We start from the raw sequence: 14,895 nt of genomic DNA, 5'->3' as shown, positions 1-14,895 counted from the left end.
TCTTAGTCTTTAAGAATTTGAGAGAGAATCTAAACAGAGTAACATCTAAGATATACCCATGTCTAGTCCCTAATAATATTTTAATTAGGATAGATTCTACGCTGTACAGGTTCATGACCTCTCAGGGGCTCATTCTTGGCAGATGTGATCTATTCTACACTGTACGGTGGGGTTCCATATGCACTCTAACGAAAGTTCCAGAAAACGCCCTCGGTAGCCGTGACCTGTTATAACCGGGCAAATTTAAGGCACAAATTTCCCATGGCATACGTGATCTGTCCTACGGCGAGGAATTTTATAGTACTATGAAGCCCTGAGAACCCTCTAGGATTTGTGTCTACCATATATTTGTAACCCATGGCAGGCATGATGTGTTCTACGCTGAGGAGTTCCATGGCAAGATAATTTTGTAGCACTAAAGGTTCATAATGCATGATGCTATATCGCAATAATTTCCTAGAACTTTAGCTATCTTCATAACGGTAGTGTATTATTACATTGAACATGTATCTTGGATTTCAATATGTTTCCAATTTGTAACTATTAACTCAAAATTCATGTAGTGTGGCAATTCAATGGAACCCCGAATCTTCAAAAGCTATTTGTGCTCCAAATTCGACTATTTTGAGCTTCAGAGAGCAGTATTCGAAGTTCTGCGCAAACTAGACACTCTTAGATTCGTCCCAGGAAAAGTCTTGGTAAAGATCCAATGTCACTCGTACCAGACAATCGGGAACGGAACGGTTATAGTCTCGAGGCCAAGGCAGTCATATAAGAATCGTAATATCGGTAATATCAGAATACACATAGCATTCCCCATCAAACCGGTATCCCTTGCGATCTCCCGTTTCCCGCATTCTTGTGTAAAATCGGCCGGTACGTTTGCCAGGTAGATAGTGGGGTCGTGCAGACCATGTAAAGTCGCTTGGACCGCCTAATCGGGCAGTATCCAGGCTCAGAAATAAGCGACCTCCATCAACACAAAAAATCTTACAGCACCTTCAAGCTGACTGCCAGTTTAGGTCAGGATTCGAGATAATGCAACGATATTCGGGGGTATAGCGATTCGAAGGAAATGTATTAGACCCTATTGTAACGTTTCAGAGAGTTAGCCTGTGAAATTTGGTAGGTATTTGGTGTATATAGTGGAAAAGAGGAGTTCCTCAAATGTCTCAACACATTGTTTTGTTTCAGTTGGTGTATATTGTCTATTTTGATATCCGAGGGTTGCGTAGGAGATAAATCTGAGGGCATAGTAACGGGATTCCGATGTTGGTGGATATTTTCTATTTTGATATCCGAGGGTTGCGCAGGAGATAAATCTGAAGGCATAGTAACGGGATTCCGATGCTTGATGCGAAAGGATGATGTATCGTAAGCCTATTCTATTGCTTTATAATTTAGGAATCAGTTAGCATATGAAGCTTAATGAATCTGTATTTCGGACGTGGAGGGATGCTGGTATAGTCAAATATAGGCCATGAGAAAGAATGGATCTTACTTAATTGTAGTAGCTAGTTGTCTTCGGTTGGAATTTGGGTATCGTGTAACTTGATTCGAGGCTGTTTATCATGAGGGCATTCGGTGATATCCTTAGCAATTAGTCATGTATAGCAAGGCAAATAGGAATACGAGGAAGTTGTCAATGATTAAGATATGTATCCAGGTGGATCTGTAGGATAGGTGATGATGTATCAGCTCGTAACCCTCAGATATTGTTGTCCGTACTACTTGGCTTTAAACCCAGTTTCAAAGATGAGACTCAATGATTTCCTACATAAAACAAATAGAATGATTACGATATCATTATGAATACACCGATTAACAGTATAATTCTTCGCAATTAAGTAGAATATAGAATATACATTAGATTTAGAGAGCATTTAGATGCTCCTACCACTGAGTGGTACGAGTAGGTTTCGCCGAGAGAGCAAGTCTGTAGTGAAGGGTTCCCACCGAGATGACAAAGTTGTAGCAAAAGTTTCCCTCGCCGAGAGACGCGACTATATAAAGTCCCCCACCTCTCCTCCTTCTTCCCTTCTTCCTTCCTCCTTCCTTCTCCCTCACGTCCAAGCTTCTCTCAAGTTTCTTCTTCAGAGCAAACTTCGTGATACCACCTCCTCACTCTCATCATCATCATCATCATCATCGTCATCATCATCATCCTCTTCATAATTTTATCATCATCACCTTCTTCCATCGACCGAGCCGTCATGGAATTCAATTTCGCCTACTCTGCTTCTGGAGCTCCTGCTCCTGCTAAATCTAAGGGTAAAGCTACATCCAAGGCGAAAGCTAAGGTGACAGCTACAGCTACTACTACTACTGCTGCTGCTGCTGCTTCTGCTAATTTTGATTTCACTTTCAAGCCTGTTCCCGCTCCTGTTTTTTCTACTGCTCCTGTTGCTGCTCCTGCTCCTGCTCCTGCTCCTGCTGCTGCTGCTGCTGCTGCTGCTGCTCCTGTTTCTGCCCCTTTTGGTTTTGATTTTTCTTACAAACCCCCTACTGTTGCTGCTCCTGTTGCTGCTCCTGCTCTTGTTGCCGCTCCTGCTCCTGCTCCTGCTCCTGCTCCTGCTCTTGTTGCTGCTCCTGCTCCTGCTCCTGTTGCTGCTCCTGCTCCTGTTTCTGCCCCTTTTGGTTTTGATTTTTCTTACAAACCCCCTCCTGTTGCTGCCCCCGCTGTCACCCCTGCTATTGCTCCTGCTACTACCCCCCTTGCTTTTGTTGTTCCCCCAGCAGGTCCCAGTATCACCAGCTTCGCCCAGATTTTGGCTGCCAATCCATCTGCGATGGAGATTAAGGCTGTTCGCATTCCAAGGCCAAAGACTGAGGCTGAAATCCTCCGCGAGGCAGCTGAACGTGCACATCGGGAATCGAGAAAACTAACCGCTCTCCAGGTTGCAACTAAGCCCTGGGCCTTCGGACCAATTGCTCCGGCGAAACGCACTAGATTCACCGTGAAGCCAGCGAGTTTCTGGATCAATTTGACCCCGATTCATAAGGTTAAGGTGCAATCCGGTAACAAAGTCCCGGTAGTTTCGGCCGCGAAAGGTAAGTCCGTTATGATGAGGGGTGGCCTGCCATGGTTCAACCGAAACACAGAAAAGTGGGAGCAGGAGCAAATGCTTTTGATTGAGAAGAAGGAACGCGAGGCGATGAAGAGGGCTCAGGCCAAACGGGAAGCAGAAAACGTCGCCAATATTGCCATTGCGCTCGAAGGCCTCAATGCATGCGCAAAGAGAAAGCCCACTTTCGTTGAGCGTGCAATCAATGCGGCTGCTCCATTCATGCCTCTTGCAAGGTATGTTGTGCCTCTCGTGACTTACATGGCCATGGAGATGCTCCAGCATTAAGTTGGGGTTGAACAAGTCGTGGTCAATGTTCTTCATGTTAAACAAGCAGCGGGTCGGTCACCGGTATTCGCAAATTGAAAGGTAAGGTCACGAATGGTTTTTCTTTGTGGGTACTAACCAAGAGGTGGACAATGAAGGGCAGGTAACCGGTGGGGCCCGCTGCTGGCCAACTTAAAGGTACGTGGAAACTATTACAAAACAATCACAAAAAAATTTGAAAAAAAACAAAAGTTGCAAAAAAAAAGTTGCAAAAAAAAAAAAAAAAGAGTTGGAAAAAAAAAGTTGGAAAAAAAGTTTATTGTTTCTTTTTTATTGCCTTGTATGTTTATTTACAGTTTTTTGCCTTTCTTCTTTATTATTTACTTTGGGGCCGACGGTCTCGACGGGGGCCGTTGCAATACTGCTAATCCTTCAACTACACTATTCTATGTCTAGGCTCCACCTGGTCGACAACAACCATTTTATATGCATATAAAGACAAAGGTATATTTGTTTACCTTTCTTGCAGTTTAGAAAGGATGGACAATTTTCTCTGGTTTCTTGGTTGCCAGGTGATATAAATCCTTCCGCTGCATATATCAAATAGCTGCCGCCCAACAAAAGAGACTGGCCTGCGCACTTAAGCCTTTTTCTTAGTTGACATTCAGCAACATACTTTTACTTATTCATTCATCCATTGCATATCAAGTACATAACAGCTTCGTGACCAAATGCATCCTCACTTATCTACTTACTTAGGTATCTACTTGTATATAGCATGACGGTATTATCGCTTCCTTCTTACCATCACTATTTAAGTATTTAGTATACTACTCTAATAGATAGAAGCAATCAATACACTGCTGTTTTCGACATTAGCTGAGTTCATATTCATAGCGCCCATAGCAACTGGTTATTAGGTAAACTGTCATGCCCTAAGAAAGTCGCTGTCGCGATGGTCGTTGCATTTTTTGTGTTGACAGCTCTCCTCCTAACTCCCGCCTGGCAACTCTCAGCAACCATCTAGGAAAACTGTTTCTCTCTCCATCGCCGAGAGGACGAGCAGTTATCTAGATAGGATATACTTGTCCCCGAGGACCAGTATCAAGTATACGATACCATACTACAGCTATATATTCAGCTACATAGCGCTCTCCTCCAAAAATGGTCTGCGCAACGCCTCCTTGCTATCAAGGGCTGACGGAGCGTTCCCCGTCCCAACTGAGAGAATGCATTCAAGTGCACACGCGGTGTCGACTTTATCCTCGACAGCATGTGGAGTATTTGCCAGATGGTGGTCGGATTTATAGGTGTGCTAGGTGGAGATGTCACTTTAAGACGGAGTATAGGCTGGAGATGGAGAGACATGGAGAGTTAACTCGGCATTGGGTTCGATTGTAAGCCTTTTCTGGCACTTCTGTAATCATGTTAAGTGTCCATGTAACTTTAGCTATAGACGATGTCATGATGATTTTAAGTTGAGGCTAATCGGTTTTGAATGGTTAGGACTTGTATATATGTAATGGAACTGGAGGACCGAAGGATATCATGAATTGGGGTGATTGGATTGATGACGACACGACAGCGTCAATAACGACGATTCTGATGATTATGATGGAAGATGAAAGTCATACTTGGATTTATACAGGGGGAAGCGGAGACGTGACTCTATCGAGGCTATTACTTATCTTACCTTCATGTCTTTGCACGTTGTATTTTGTAAAGAAATTCACTTTCATGGAAGTCGTTAGGAGTATTACTTGGATAGGAAATAGATTATTGAAATTTGAGGCAATATTTACTATATTAGGCAGTATATTCCATTTTTAGTAATTATCTGGGGTAGTCTTTCCCCACGTTTGTTCGCTTCGGTTCGCCCCACCGCGTTCTTGTCTCGTTAGTAAGTGTTGAGTAACAAGAACGGCACCAATTCATTCTGATTTCATCGGGTTGAGTCACGTCTTATTTCCTCTTTTTTGAGAATTCTCGCTGGTTCGGGAGGGGTTTATAAAGCCGCATCTTTTACAGCTTGGTTGTGAATTCAGTACTTAACTGCAGAAAGGCCGGCTAGATATAAGTTACCGTTTCAACTACATAGTACAGGAGAGGCGTCAAATCCAGGCATCATAACTTAAACTTCAACAATGTTCAAGAAGAAACCAACAGTATGACCTTTTCATTTCTACCTCCCTCGCTTCATTAATACGTCGGCCATGATAGGTAATTTACTAATGAGAAAAAATATCAGGTAAAACCGGCTGCTCCAATCCGGTCTTCGGACCGCCGAAAGCTAGTCACCGGCATAATCACTGACTTCAACATCCCACTCCCCACCAGCACCGCCGCTGCTAGCACAACTACTGCAGAACCTACTCCCGAAGAACCCACCGCTGGTTCAAGTACAAATCCCACCATCGATCCGGCAGTTACTGCCCTTCGAAATACTCTACTCCCCGAATCTACCGTTGCCGCAAAGTTTACTACAACGCTTGGACCACAATTATCACCCGTCAACGGTATAATATACTCGGGAGTACACCACGACTCTACCATTCTCACAAACGGGAAGACAAGACCGTTATGGATTAAAAGCGATGAAGGATGGTTTCCTAGCGTGTATACCTGTTGGGAAGCTGTTAAATATGGGGTTTTACCGGTGGTATATACGCATGATGCGGTGATGGAGAAGGTTTATGGAGGGGCTGATTTAATGATGCCTGGTGTTTTGGGGGTTAAAAGAGCGGGAAGTGATGGTGGAGTCAAGGCTGGGGAGATTGTGGGGGTGGCGGATTATAAGAAGGAAAATGTGGTACTCGCTGTCGGGGTTGCCGAGACCGACATCGAGAGTGGCGGTGGGAGAGGGGGTAAGGGGAAGGCAGTGAGGGTTTTACATTGGGTTGGGGATGAGCTTTGGGGGCTTGGCGGGAGTGGAGTGAATCCTCCGGAGATTTTGGAGGTTGCCACTACTACTACGGCTGATGTATCAGAGGGCGAAGAGGGACAGGATGGGGGAGTCTCGTTAAAGGGACTTAAGATCGAGGGGGAAGTCGTTGGGGAGAGTTCGAAGTCCGCTGGGAAGGAAGTGGAGAAGGAAGAGAGTGATACGGAGCCAGCGTTTCCGGATATGACGACAAATGGTAAATATTCTCCCTCCTCTTCGCAGTTAGCGAAGCTATTTACTAATAAGACATGCAGAAATCGACAGCGCGTTCCGCGACGCCTTGATTTACTCGCTCTATAACGTTCTAACTTCACCAGACCGGGCCTCAAATGCCCACCACTCTCTCAACTTCCCGCTCCCATCGTCCTACGTCCTCGCAAATCTCATAATCCCCAAACTCCCGAACCTCCAGAACCCGAACTACTCAATCCAAAAGACCAGCTGGAAGAAAATCCAAAAGATGTTAAAACAAATGGACAAAGAGGATCTTTTGAAGATCAAGGAACGAGGCGGTGATGTATTCGTCCACGCCGTAAATTGGGAATCTGCCCGACTCGCCAATTTTACACCCTACCCGATCGTCACCCCAACACCTAAGAAGAAACCAGTTGACGAATCCGCCGCAGGTCCTTCCTCTGGGTCTTCTTTAGGCTCGTCAACAACGATCAAAGTTGTAGAACTCTACAAACCACCCGTGAAGCTAAACGTCATCTACGAAGTCACCGGTGTTTCCAGCAAAGCATTTTACACATCTTCACAAGTCAGAGATACCCTCTACAAATACTTCACCTCCCCCACCCCCTCCGATCCATCGGAAACGCTAGTATCGTCTACAAACGCACGCATGATAACGCTTAACCCATTACTCTCCAACCTCCTGCTCGACGATACTAAGGATGCGAGATTATTAAGCTCCGGCAGTGCGACACGGGATTTACTCGCTGAGAGATTTCTACGTCTCCATCAACAATATTATACAATAATCTCCCCCTCGGGCGAAGAATCGAAACCGAAATCTGGCCAGCCGCCTAAAATCACTATAACCCTTGAAAGTAGACAGGGTAAGAAAGTGGTGACGAGGATAAAAGGGTTGGAAGTGTTTGGTGTTGATGTGGGGAAGTTTATGGATGAATTGAAGAGTGTGGCGGCTAGTAGTGTTACTAAGGGACCTGTTGAAGGGGGTGGGAAGGCGGCGGAGATGCTAGTGGAGGTTATGGTTCAGGGGGATAAGAGTGGTGAAGTCGATAAGCTACTTGTTAAGGCGGGGATTAGGAAGGCGGATGTCGTTGTGGATAATAAATTGAAGAAGAAGAAGAAGTGATGGTGTATATTTATAGCAAGGGCATGGTATCACCTTATGAATATCATGGGAAATCTATTCAAGTCACACTATTCTTATACGAAAAGGAAGCCGTGGGTACCATGAATGATTGGATATGCCAAACTACTGCCACTATCTACTAAATTCTGAAGTAGAAATAAATCCTAAAACCACCGTAACCAACGGCTATAATTGTTTATTGTTGATTCGGTGTTATTGCTGTTGAGATGTATCAAATGTCTTCGAGGAAGTTCAATTCCTTAAAGACCATCGAGGCATTGTCCTGACTCGTAGGCGCTATCCTTGGTATACTTGTGGACGCAATTAGCCGTTGATGTTGCATATCGAACAACAGCGCTCCTTTCCACGATCCATTTTGATAATACTAGAATCAAATAGTTAATGATCGATGAAGTTGAGGATATAAGTATTAAAAATGATTCTAAGTTATAGGACCGCGCCGATATAGGGTATAGCATACTCGCATATAGCCGACAAACCTTCGTGACGGAGTAGTGTCGGTATTACGTATTAAACCTCTCGAGCTCTCCGCCGGGGTTGCGTTTTCCGTCTGTCCATAAACCATCTCGTGCGGCCCGTTAGTAATCAAGACCAGTCTAGAAGACCGCCCGCACGGTCGCATCTCCACGGGAGTGCGCCACCATGCATAGACGTGGTTGATGTCATCCTGCAGCCAGTCCTCCGGCTCACAGATCAGGATTTTCTAGTCCCCAAAACGGCAGTCTTCTAGAATAAATTGGCAAAATCAAACCGGGCCGGCCGTGTGGGCGAAAGCGTGGGAAATAAGACTAGACCTCTTTGGGCAAGGTTTTGTCTAGTGTGGTCTGACGCAAGGCTCTTCCGACAAGATGTTACATAATTATTTGGTGCTTTGTCGGACGTTTCCGGCTGCAGAAAATTCCTCTGTTCGAATTGGATAAGTTAAAGAGAGAGCTATTAATACCTTCATGGATCGGAGAATGGTATAAATACTAAGTTCGTTCTGGCTTGGTCGTGAGGATTCATTATTTTGAATTGTGTCGTTAATTATACGTTTAGCCAAGTCTGTTTCTCGCAGAGAGAATATTTATATTTTCTATTCATTCAACTTCGTCCATTCCATTCGTTGAAACGGGCAAACCCCGTAAACATACCCCACCATGAAGATTTTAACAAAAGAAGAGGAAGATGGTATACTTCAGTCTTCCCACCGTATCTATATCTCATACTTGTTCATGCACGCTAATTGATGTCTAGCACATTACGCTGCCACCGTCAAGGGCGGTCTCAAAGGTGGTGCCTATGGCCTGGGAATCGGTCTCGCCTCCGCCTTCGTCCTCAACCACCGATACCCCTTCTTCCGTAACCTCACTCTCCCCCTCAAAGCCTTCCTCGTCTCTTCCACTGCCACATTCGCTTTAATTGTCACAGCCGAAAACGCTAGCCGGCAATTCGAAATCAACCGTCTCAAAGCCAATATCACCTACCAAGACCGCACGGCTGCAATCCTAGCCGAAAACAGGGCTAACATGTCCCAGCAAGAGAAATTCATGGACTGGGGTCGTGAGAATAGATATAAAATCGTCGGAGCCTCATGGGTTGCTTCCATGGCTGGGAGTTTGGCGTTAGTATACCGTGATAAATATTTAACTCGTGCGCAGAAATTGGTGCAGGCTCGTGTTTATGCTCAGGGTCTTACTTTGTTGGTATTACTCGCCTCCGCTGCATTCGAGATTTCGGATGCTAGGAGTGGGAAGAGACGGGATATTATTATGGTGCCTGATCCGGCTGATCCCACCGGTCAGAGGATGATTGAGAAGAAGGTACATCACGAACAATATGAGGGACAGGATTTGTGGATGGATATGGTTAAAGGCGAGGAAGAGAGGATTAGAAAGAGAAAGGAGGAGGCCGCCGGAGCTGCGGAGGGCCAGAAGTAGGAGGCTCAGTAAAGCGCGTAGCCTTCTTCGAAAAAATGGAAGTCTTATAATTGGAAAAACGAATCAAAGGACTGGGGCCTCAAACTCCGACGAGCTGGCTCCGGTTTTACTTTGGGGAACGCAATGGGAATTGAAAAGGCATTACCGATAAATTGGGTTGGCTTTTTAATGGGTTTAACTTGCTGCTTTTCGTGCTTTATGGATGTTCTTTTACCTTTCATTTGCTTTTATGGCTGGTGTTTGTTTTGCTTTTTTACGACTATTGTACAATATGAATACTCTACTTTGTATACTCTATCTGATTCTAATCTTTCCAGAACATAATATTATAGTACGGCGGATGCGATAAGCCGGCGATTACTCGGACAGTTTTAACGGGCGGGTGGATGTTACGATAATATATCATATCATGCCTGCATTTGAACCACTCAACCGATGCCGAAGGGATTTAATCGGCCGACAAGGGATTTTCATATCCGGACCGTGGCGATGAACGCCGTCTCCCATTCCAATAACTGGAGCCCGTTGACGAGGCTGAATTATAGGGTTTCATAGATAAGTTTAATGGGCTCAATTTACGTACCTCATGGAATCCACATTTTCTTTATTGCATCGTGGCCGCGTGGCTACGCCTTGAATCTACTCGTCAAATAATTATAATCCGACCTAGTAGATTGGCTGTAGGCGTAGATATTAATGCAAGATGATTTTTCTACTCTTCGCACCATTATTCGGAACGCTGGCTTCGGCGTTTTATGTCGAAGCAGTAGCCGTAAGCTTCCCTAAATCAGGTCCCTGGCAACGTAAGTAACATAATCCCCAATCAATGCCATCCTAAAAAGAGTGAACACTTACACCCGGTATCCCCCACCTCCAGTATGCCATAACACCCGCCCACCCCAAGGAAAATACGAACCAACCCCCTGGGGAATCGATATCGCATGGTGGCGACGGAAAAGAATCTTTATGTGACGCTTAATTATAAAGTTAGGCCGACGAGGGGTGATGTTGGTGCTTTGTAAGTGGGCTCGATTTTAGTCTTCTTTCTTTGTTTCTTTCATTTTCTTACAATTTAAATTTACAGGATCGAACCTCGGAGATGTGGATCTGAGATATCGGACGATCCTACAATTGGAGATGTTCTTAAGTCTGTGGGTGGTTCCGACGGTGTCCTCAGTCAGAATGAATTGGGTCTACAGAGTAAGAAAGTCCCCCATGGACTTCCCTAATCTAATATGCCTTTTTCCCACTAAAACATATAGGCGTCCTCGTGCAAACCGGTTCTGGCGACGTCTATGCCGATGAACAAAACCCCGGCAGAAAAACCATTTTCCGTAGTGAATCAAACCCTTCTTAAGATGCAAACTCTCCTGAAGTTATATTCCGTATCCCCGGTCCCCAATGTATCTACGAATTAACCCGAGAAATAGCGCCCGCACAAGAGAAACCTAAAAAGGGGTTTAAACCCAAAGAAGCCGTTCGTAACTTCTTTGGGGGATCAAGAAATCTATTATTAATAAAGTATCGAGTGCGAAGGAGACGGTTAAAGATACGTTTAGATCTGGATTGGAAAAAGGACTGGCGAGTGTTGTGGGGAATCCGAGGATGCGCATTCATAGACTTGAAGATAGTTTTGATGAGGAGAAGTAGCAGGAAATCGAAGAACAAGAGGGGGGTTGGGAGGATCAAAATGGTTGGGAAGATCGATTTGAGAATAATCAGGATGATAATTAGGAGAAGAGGCTTGCTAAATTCTATGGGACGGGGTCAACTACTAGTAATGTTCGAGGGAATAGCGATAGTAAGAAATTGAGGGTAGTTGAGGATTCTTGCGAGGATATGCCGGAAAGTGGTGCGTACTATGGTGAAGAAGGAGTAATTGATCTCGGTGTTATTCAGGGTAACTATATCGATGAGATAAAAGTTGAATAGAAGCCAAAGAGTACGGAGATTTTTGAGGTAGAGCAGGAGAAGCCGAATTCTAAGTCGGATAGTAGGAACCAAGTATAGAATACGCGTATACGCCGAATGCACCCTCAGTCTCCTTTACCTAGGCTAGAATCTTAATTGCTTTATAGGCCATCAATGAATTCGACCAACTAGCTACATATATATCCTTTCCATAAAGTTCCAGAAAAAGACTAAACGAATTGAAACGATTGTGGATAACCTCAAAGTTACGTCGTCAAATTTTAATTCCTACCGTTAGAACCGGCTTCAATTAATATATTCATTTAGGAGGTGGAGGAGGGTTCACCCTCTGCCCGATCATACCCAAAAGGATGGCATGCCCATCAAGGACGGTAAGGACTCCACTGGGCTCATTATAAGTCGCCTTGTGCGTCGTCTTCTCAGCCTCGGTCGTACGCTCGCCACCAAGGCCAATATCAATTCTGAAGATGACGAATCCGCCTTTTTCTTCGGTAATAGATTTGAAGTGGGAGTTGAACTCCGTGGCATATTGGTCTTTAAATTGGATCTTCATGCCAATGGTGTAGGCGACGACTACTACCCTGGGTTGGATAAAATCCATCATATCCTTTGGCGCACCCTTTTCGAGATTAGGGAAAACACGCACAACGTCGGGTACGTCCCTAACAGAATGTCTTAGAGGAAATTTTGTATAAAGGTGAGAAAGATGATAGTCTTGCCATTCTCCTGCTTCTGTTGGGAAGATTTCCTGCCCATAAATCTCCAAAATGGCCTGGTAGTCATTAGCAGTCATGGAATTACATGTTTTGTCGAATTCATCCTTGCGGTCGTAGTTTGCCCAAGCGCCGATAAACCAGCTGACGAGGCCATCACCGGTGACATGGGTGAACCCGCTTTCTTCCTAGTTTGCTTCTCGACTTGGAGCTCTATGGTCTTTGGCTCGAGCTTATTACCTGACATCTCTGAGGCCCAAGTTCCAATTTGGCCTTTGTAATCGCCTTGGGGCGTATACACTGGGGAGAAGATTTTGACATATGGTGGGAAATCCACTTTTTCTCCTCTTGCAGCTGCGGAGGATTGCGTGTCATCGAGCTTGACGTTATCGGTGGTAGTTGGCATGTTGAAGTTATTCTATTTTATATTCATTAGATAACGATTATGAAAAGTATTTAAAATAGCATACTAAAAAATCGTCTTCGCATACCAGGGTTCCGAAGTAGCTGCAAGGGCTTGGGCAATGTTTTGAAGAGCGGTGTTCTTCTTATCAGCGGCTGGCCTGTAGGCCTCTAGGCGAAGACTTGATTCGTGGCCAACAGCTGATTGCCAGGCTTTCTTTGTTTTGTTGAAGGAGGGGTAATTTGATTCCGCCCATTCATCGATCGTGGGGTAAGGTCCAGGGTCCGCTTGTATAGCTCAACGGCTTGTTTGAATTCCCTCAAGTAGTCTTGTTTAACTTCCTCGGATTGCTTTACGGCTTTCAGATATGCCCCATATCGACCGGGAGAAGGATCGACGCCCTAGGAAGAACAAACAGATTAGTTTTCAGGTTCTATTCGGTCTCAATATGCAATGCTAGTTTATGTCCAGACTTATAACATCCACATAAGTCAAGTATCTAACATATGTATACGCACAGCTAGCGCATCACCATCGTAACGAATTCGAATTAGTTTCACTTACTGCTGCAAATTGAGAATGTAGCTTCCCGACCCTCCACCAAGATGTAACGGCTGGTTGGAGGATATGACACCATCGCCTCACTTGTAAACGCCGTAGTTGGTAACTTCTGGGGGTAAATTGTCCACTTCCACAGTGGTTTAGAGAGCGGGGGAAAACATCTGCTCTGGGTTTGGTTCTGGCATGACCTCTTCTAGAAGATTGAATACGTAGGCCTTCTAGAAGGCTTTCTAGTCAGGAAAGAGCTTTGGCTCTTCCTTTGGATTTCCCATGATTCGAGCGAGCTAGGGCTTTCGACATGAACGACATTGTATAATAATGTTCAAAAAAAAATAATTTGATCGAGGAAACTTGGTTGGGAGCTATCTGGACCCCCAAGCGGCTTGATTCCGTAGATTGAATATCAGAATCTGAATTCTCGCGAGGAAGGGTCCATTTTATAGACTTCCTGAATCCAAATACTTTTCTGCCATGGGTGCTCGGATTGGATACTTTGTCTGTATGATTCAGAAGAATGCTTCTTTACTAGGCTAAAGGTATGGCTTTAGTCGAGATCACTTTTACTAAGAGCAATTTTCTACAGCCACCAGATGGAAACACTTCTGCTCCTACAGTTCCATGTTTTACTACATTCCTCACAGTCACTAATGTTGCCATGTCTAGTATGGGGCTCCCATGCAGAAGGAACAATGTCTGTGTAACTTGGACCACATTACACTCGAAACAAATCCCAAGCATAAGCCAGGAGACCCATTCAATGGAAACTCTGCACTTCTCTTTGCCTATGCTCGAGCCCTGTCAAATATCATCTCCCCAGATATGTGCAGTGCGGACTCCCAGAGGGCTCTTTATCTCACACCCACCATTTTTACCCGGTATCATCATCGAAGAGCCAGATCCTGTACCCTTGATGAACTATCAGTTGTGGCAATATGCAGACAGCTTGCTTCCAACAGATTCTCCTGTTTGGGACCACGATGGTGGGGGCTATTTTGGCTTTATGGCGAGTATGCAAATTCCTTCCTATCTCGCTTTTCGTACTACAAGATAGAAACTAACACTGGTGGGGATCGGCGGATACCTAAACTATGCATCTGTTATTGGCTCTTTGGTATGCTGTACTCCACCCCGCGCCATATGTATGCAATGGCTAGAGCCTTTGACTCCATAGGGGCCCAACCCAGCAGCGCGCAACAATATGCTGCATCTCTTCGGCCAATTGAAAGCCGCAGCGAAAGCAGTTGATAAAGCCAAATCAAATGCCATAGCCACATACAAGTAGGAAGTACTCCAAGCTATAGGAGCGGGTGGAACTCTGCTTCCAGAGCTATAGAATCCCACTATATGGCTTGAAGAAAACGCTACATATCGTGTCAGTCAACGAAACCTAAATGAGATTACACAACTTTACAACAGCGCTCGAATAAAGTACTATAGTCCAAGCGTACAGGAAGTTAGTGATCTTTTAGCTGAAGTAGCCTTAACTTAGGAGTACCTGAAGCCCATCCAAGGGTAAGAGAATTTCCACTCATGGAGGGCCTAGATCCCCGACTAATAACTGGTACCTTACCTGTGTAGCAACTTCAACATGCCCTGTACAAGCTCACCTCGGAGCTAGGCGGGGCATCTCGAAGAAGCTCGGACCGGACAGAATTCCACCTCTAAATCACTAGGGGGCTTATTCTATAAACCGAAATATGGTTTAAATGCTGATTACATTGAAGCAGTAAACCTCTGGAACGAGGAGTATCG

At 44.9% G+C, this 14,895-nt stretch overlaps 5 protein-coding genes across 5 annotated transcripts; 4 read left to right on the top strand and 1 right to left on the bottom strand.

Moving 5' to 3' along the window:
• Positions 1–2,213: 2,213 nt before the first annotated feature.
• DFL_000177 (uncharacterized protein) lies at positions 2,214–3,353 on the top strand (the record flags this gene model as incomplete). The annotated part of the gene is made up of 1 exon (XM_067630441.1): positions 2,214–3,353. The coding sequence occupies one exon, from the start codon at positions 2,214–2,216 to the stop codon at positions 3,351–3,353; it is 1,140 nt and encodes a 379-aa protein (XP_067494702.1).
• Positions 3,354–5,476: 2,123 nt separating this feature from the next.
• DFL_000176 (uncharacterized protein) lies at positions 5,477–7,594 on the top strand (the record flags this gene model as incomplete). The annotated part of the gene is made up of 3 exons (XM_067630430.1): positions 5,477–5,497; positions 5,581–6,469; positions 6,528–7,594. 3 exons carry the CDS (start codon positions 5,477–5,479, stop codon positions 7,592–7,594), a joined length of 1,977 nt encoding a protein of 658 aa, XP_067494701.1.
• A 1,160-nt stretch (positions 7,595–8,754) lies between these two features.
• Positions 8,755–9,534, top strand: DFL_000175 (uncharacterized protein; the record flags this gene model as incomplete). Its single annotated transcript, XM_067630417.1, has 2 exons — positions 8,755–8,785; positions 8,852–9,534. The coding sequence occupies 2 exons, from the start codon at positions 8,755–8,757 to the stop codon at positions 9,532–9,534; spliced, it is 714 nt and encodes a 237-aa protein (XP_067494700.1).
• A 941-nt stretch (positions 9,535–10,475) lies between these two features.
• On the top strand, positions 10,476–10,891 carry DFL_000174 (uncharacterized protein; the record flags this gene model as incomplete). The annotated part of the gene is made up of 3 exons (XM_067630404.1): positions 10,476–10,552; positions 10,619–10,734; positions 10,797–10,891. The coding sequence occupies 3 exons, from the start codon at positions 10,476–10,478 to the stop codon at positions 10,889–10,891; spliced, it is 288 nt and encodes a 95-aa protein (XP_067494699.1).
• Positions 10,892–11,764: 873 nt separating this feature from the next.
• DFL_000173 (uncharacterized protein) lies at positions 11,765–12,585 on the bottom strand (the record flags this gene model as incomplete). The annotated part of the gene is made up of 2 exons (XM_067630392.1): positions 11,765–12,363; positions 12,420–12,585. The coding sequence occupies 2 exons, from the start codon at positions 12,583–12,585 to the stop codon at positions 11,765–11,767; spliced, it is 765 nt and encodes a 254-aa protein (XP_067494698.1).
• Between the last annotated feature and the right edge of the window lie 2,310 nt (positions 12,586–14,895).

Source organism: Arthrobotrys flagrans, assembly GCF_004000055.1.
Source record: "Arthrobotrys flagrans strain CBS H-5679 chromosome Unknown unitig_15, whole genome shotgun sequence".
Lineage (NCBI taxonomy): Eukaryota > Fungi > Ascomycota > Orbiliomycetes > Orbiliales > Orbiliaceae > Arthrobotrys > Arthrobotrys flagrans.
Note: the sequence above shows the minus strand (reverse complement) of the source record. Positions and strands in the feature narration are given on the sequence as shown.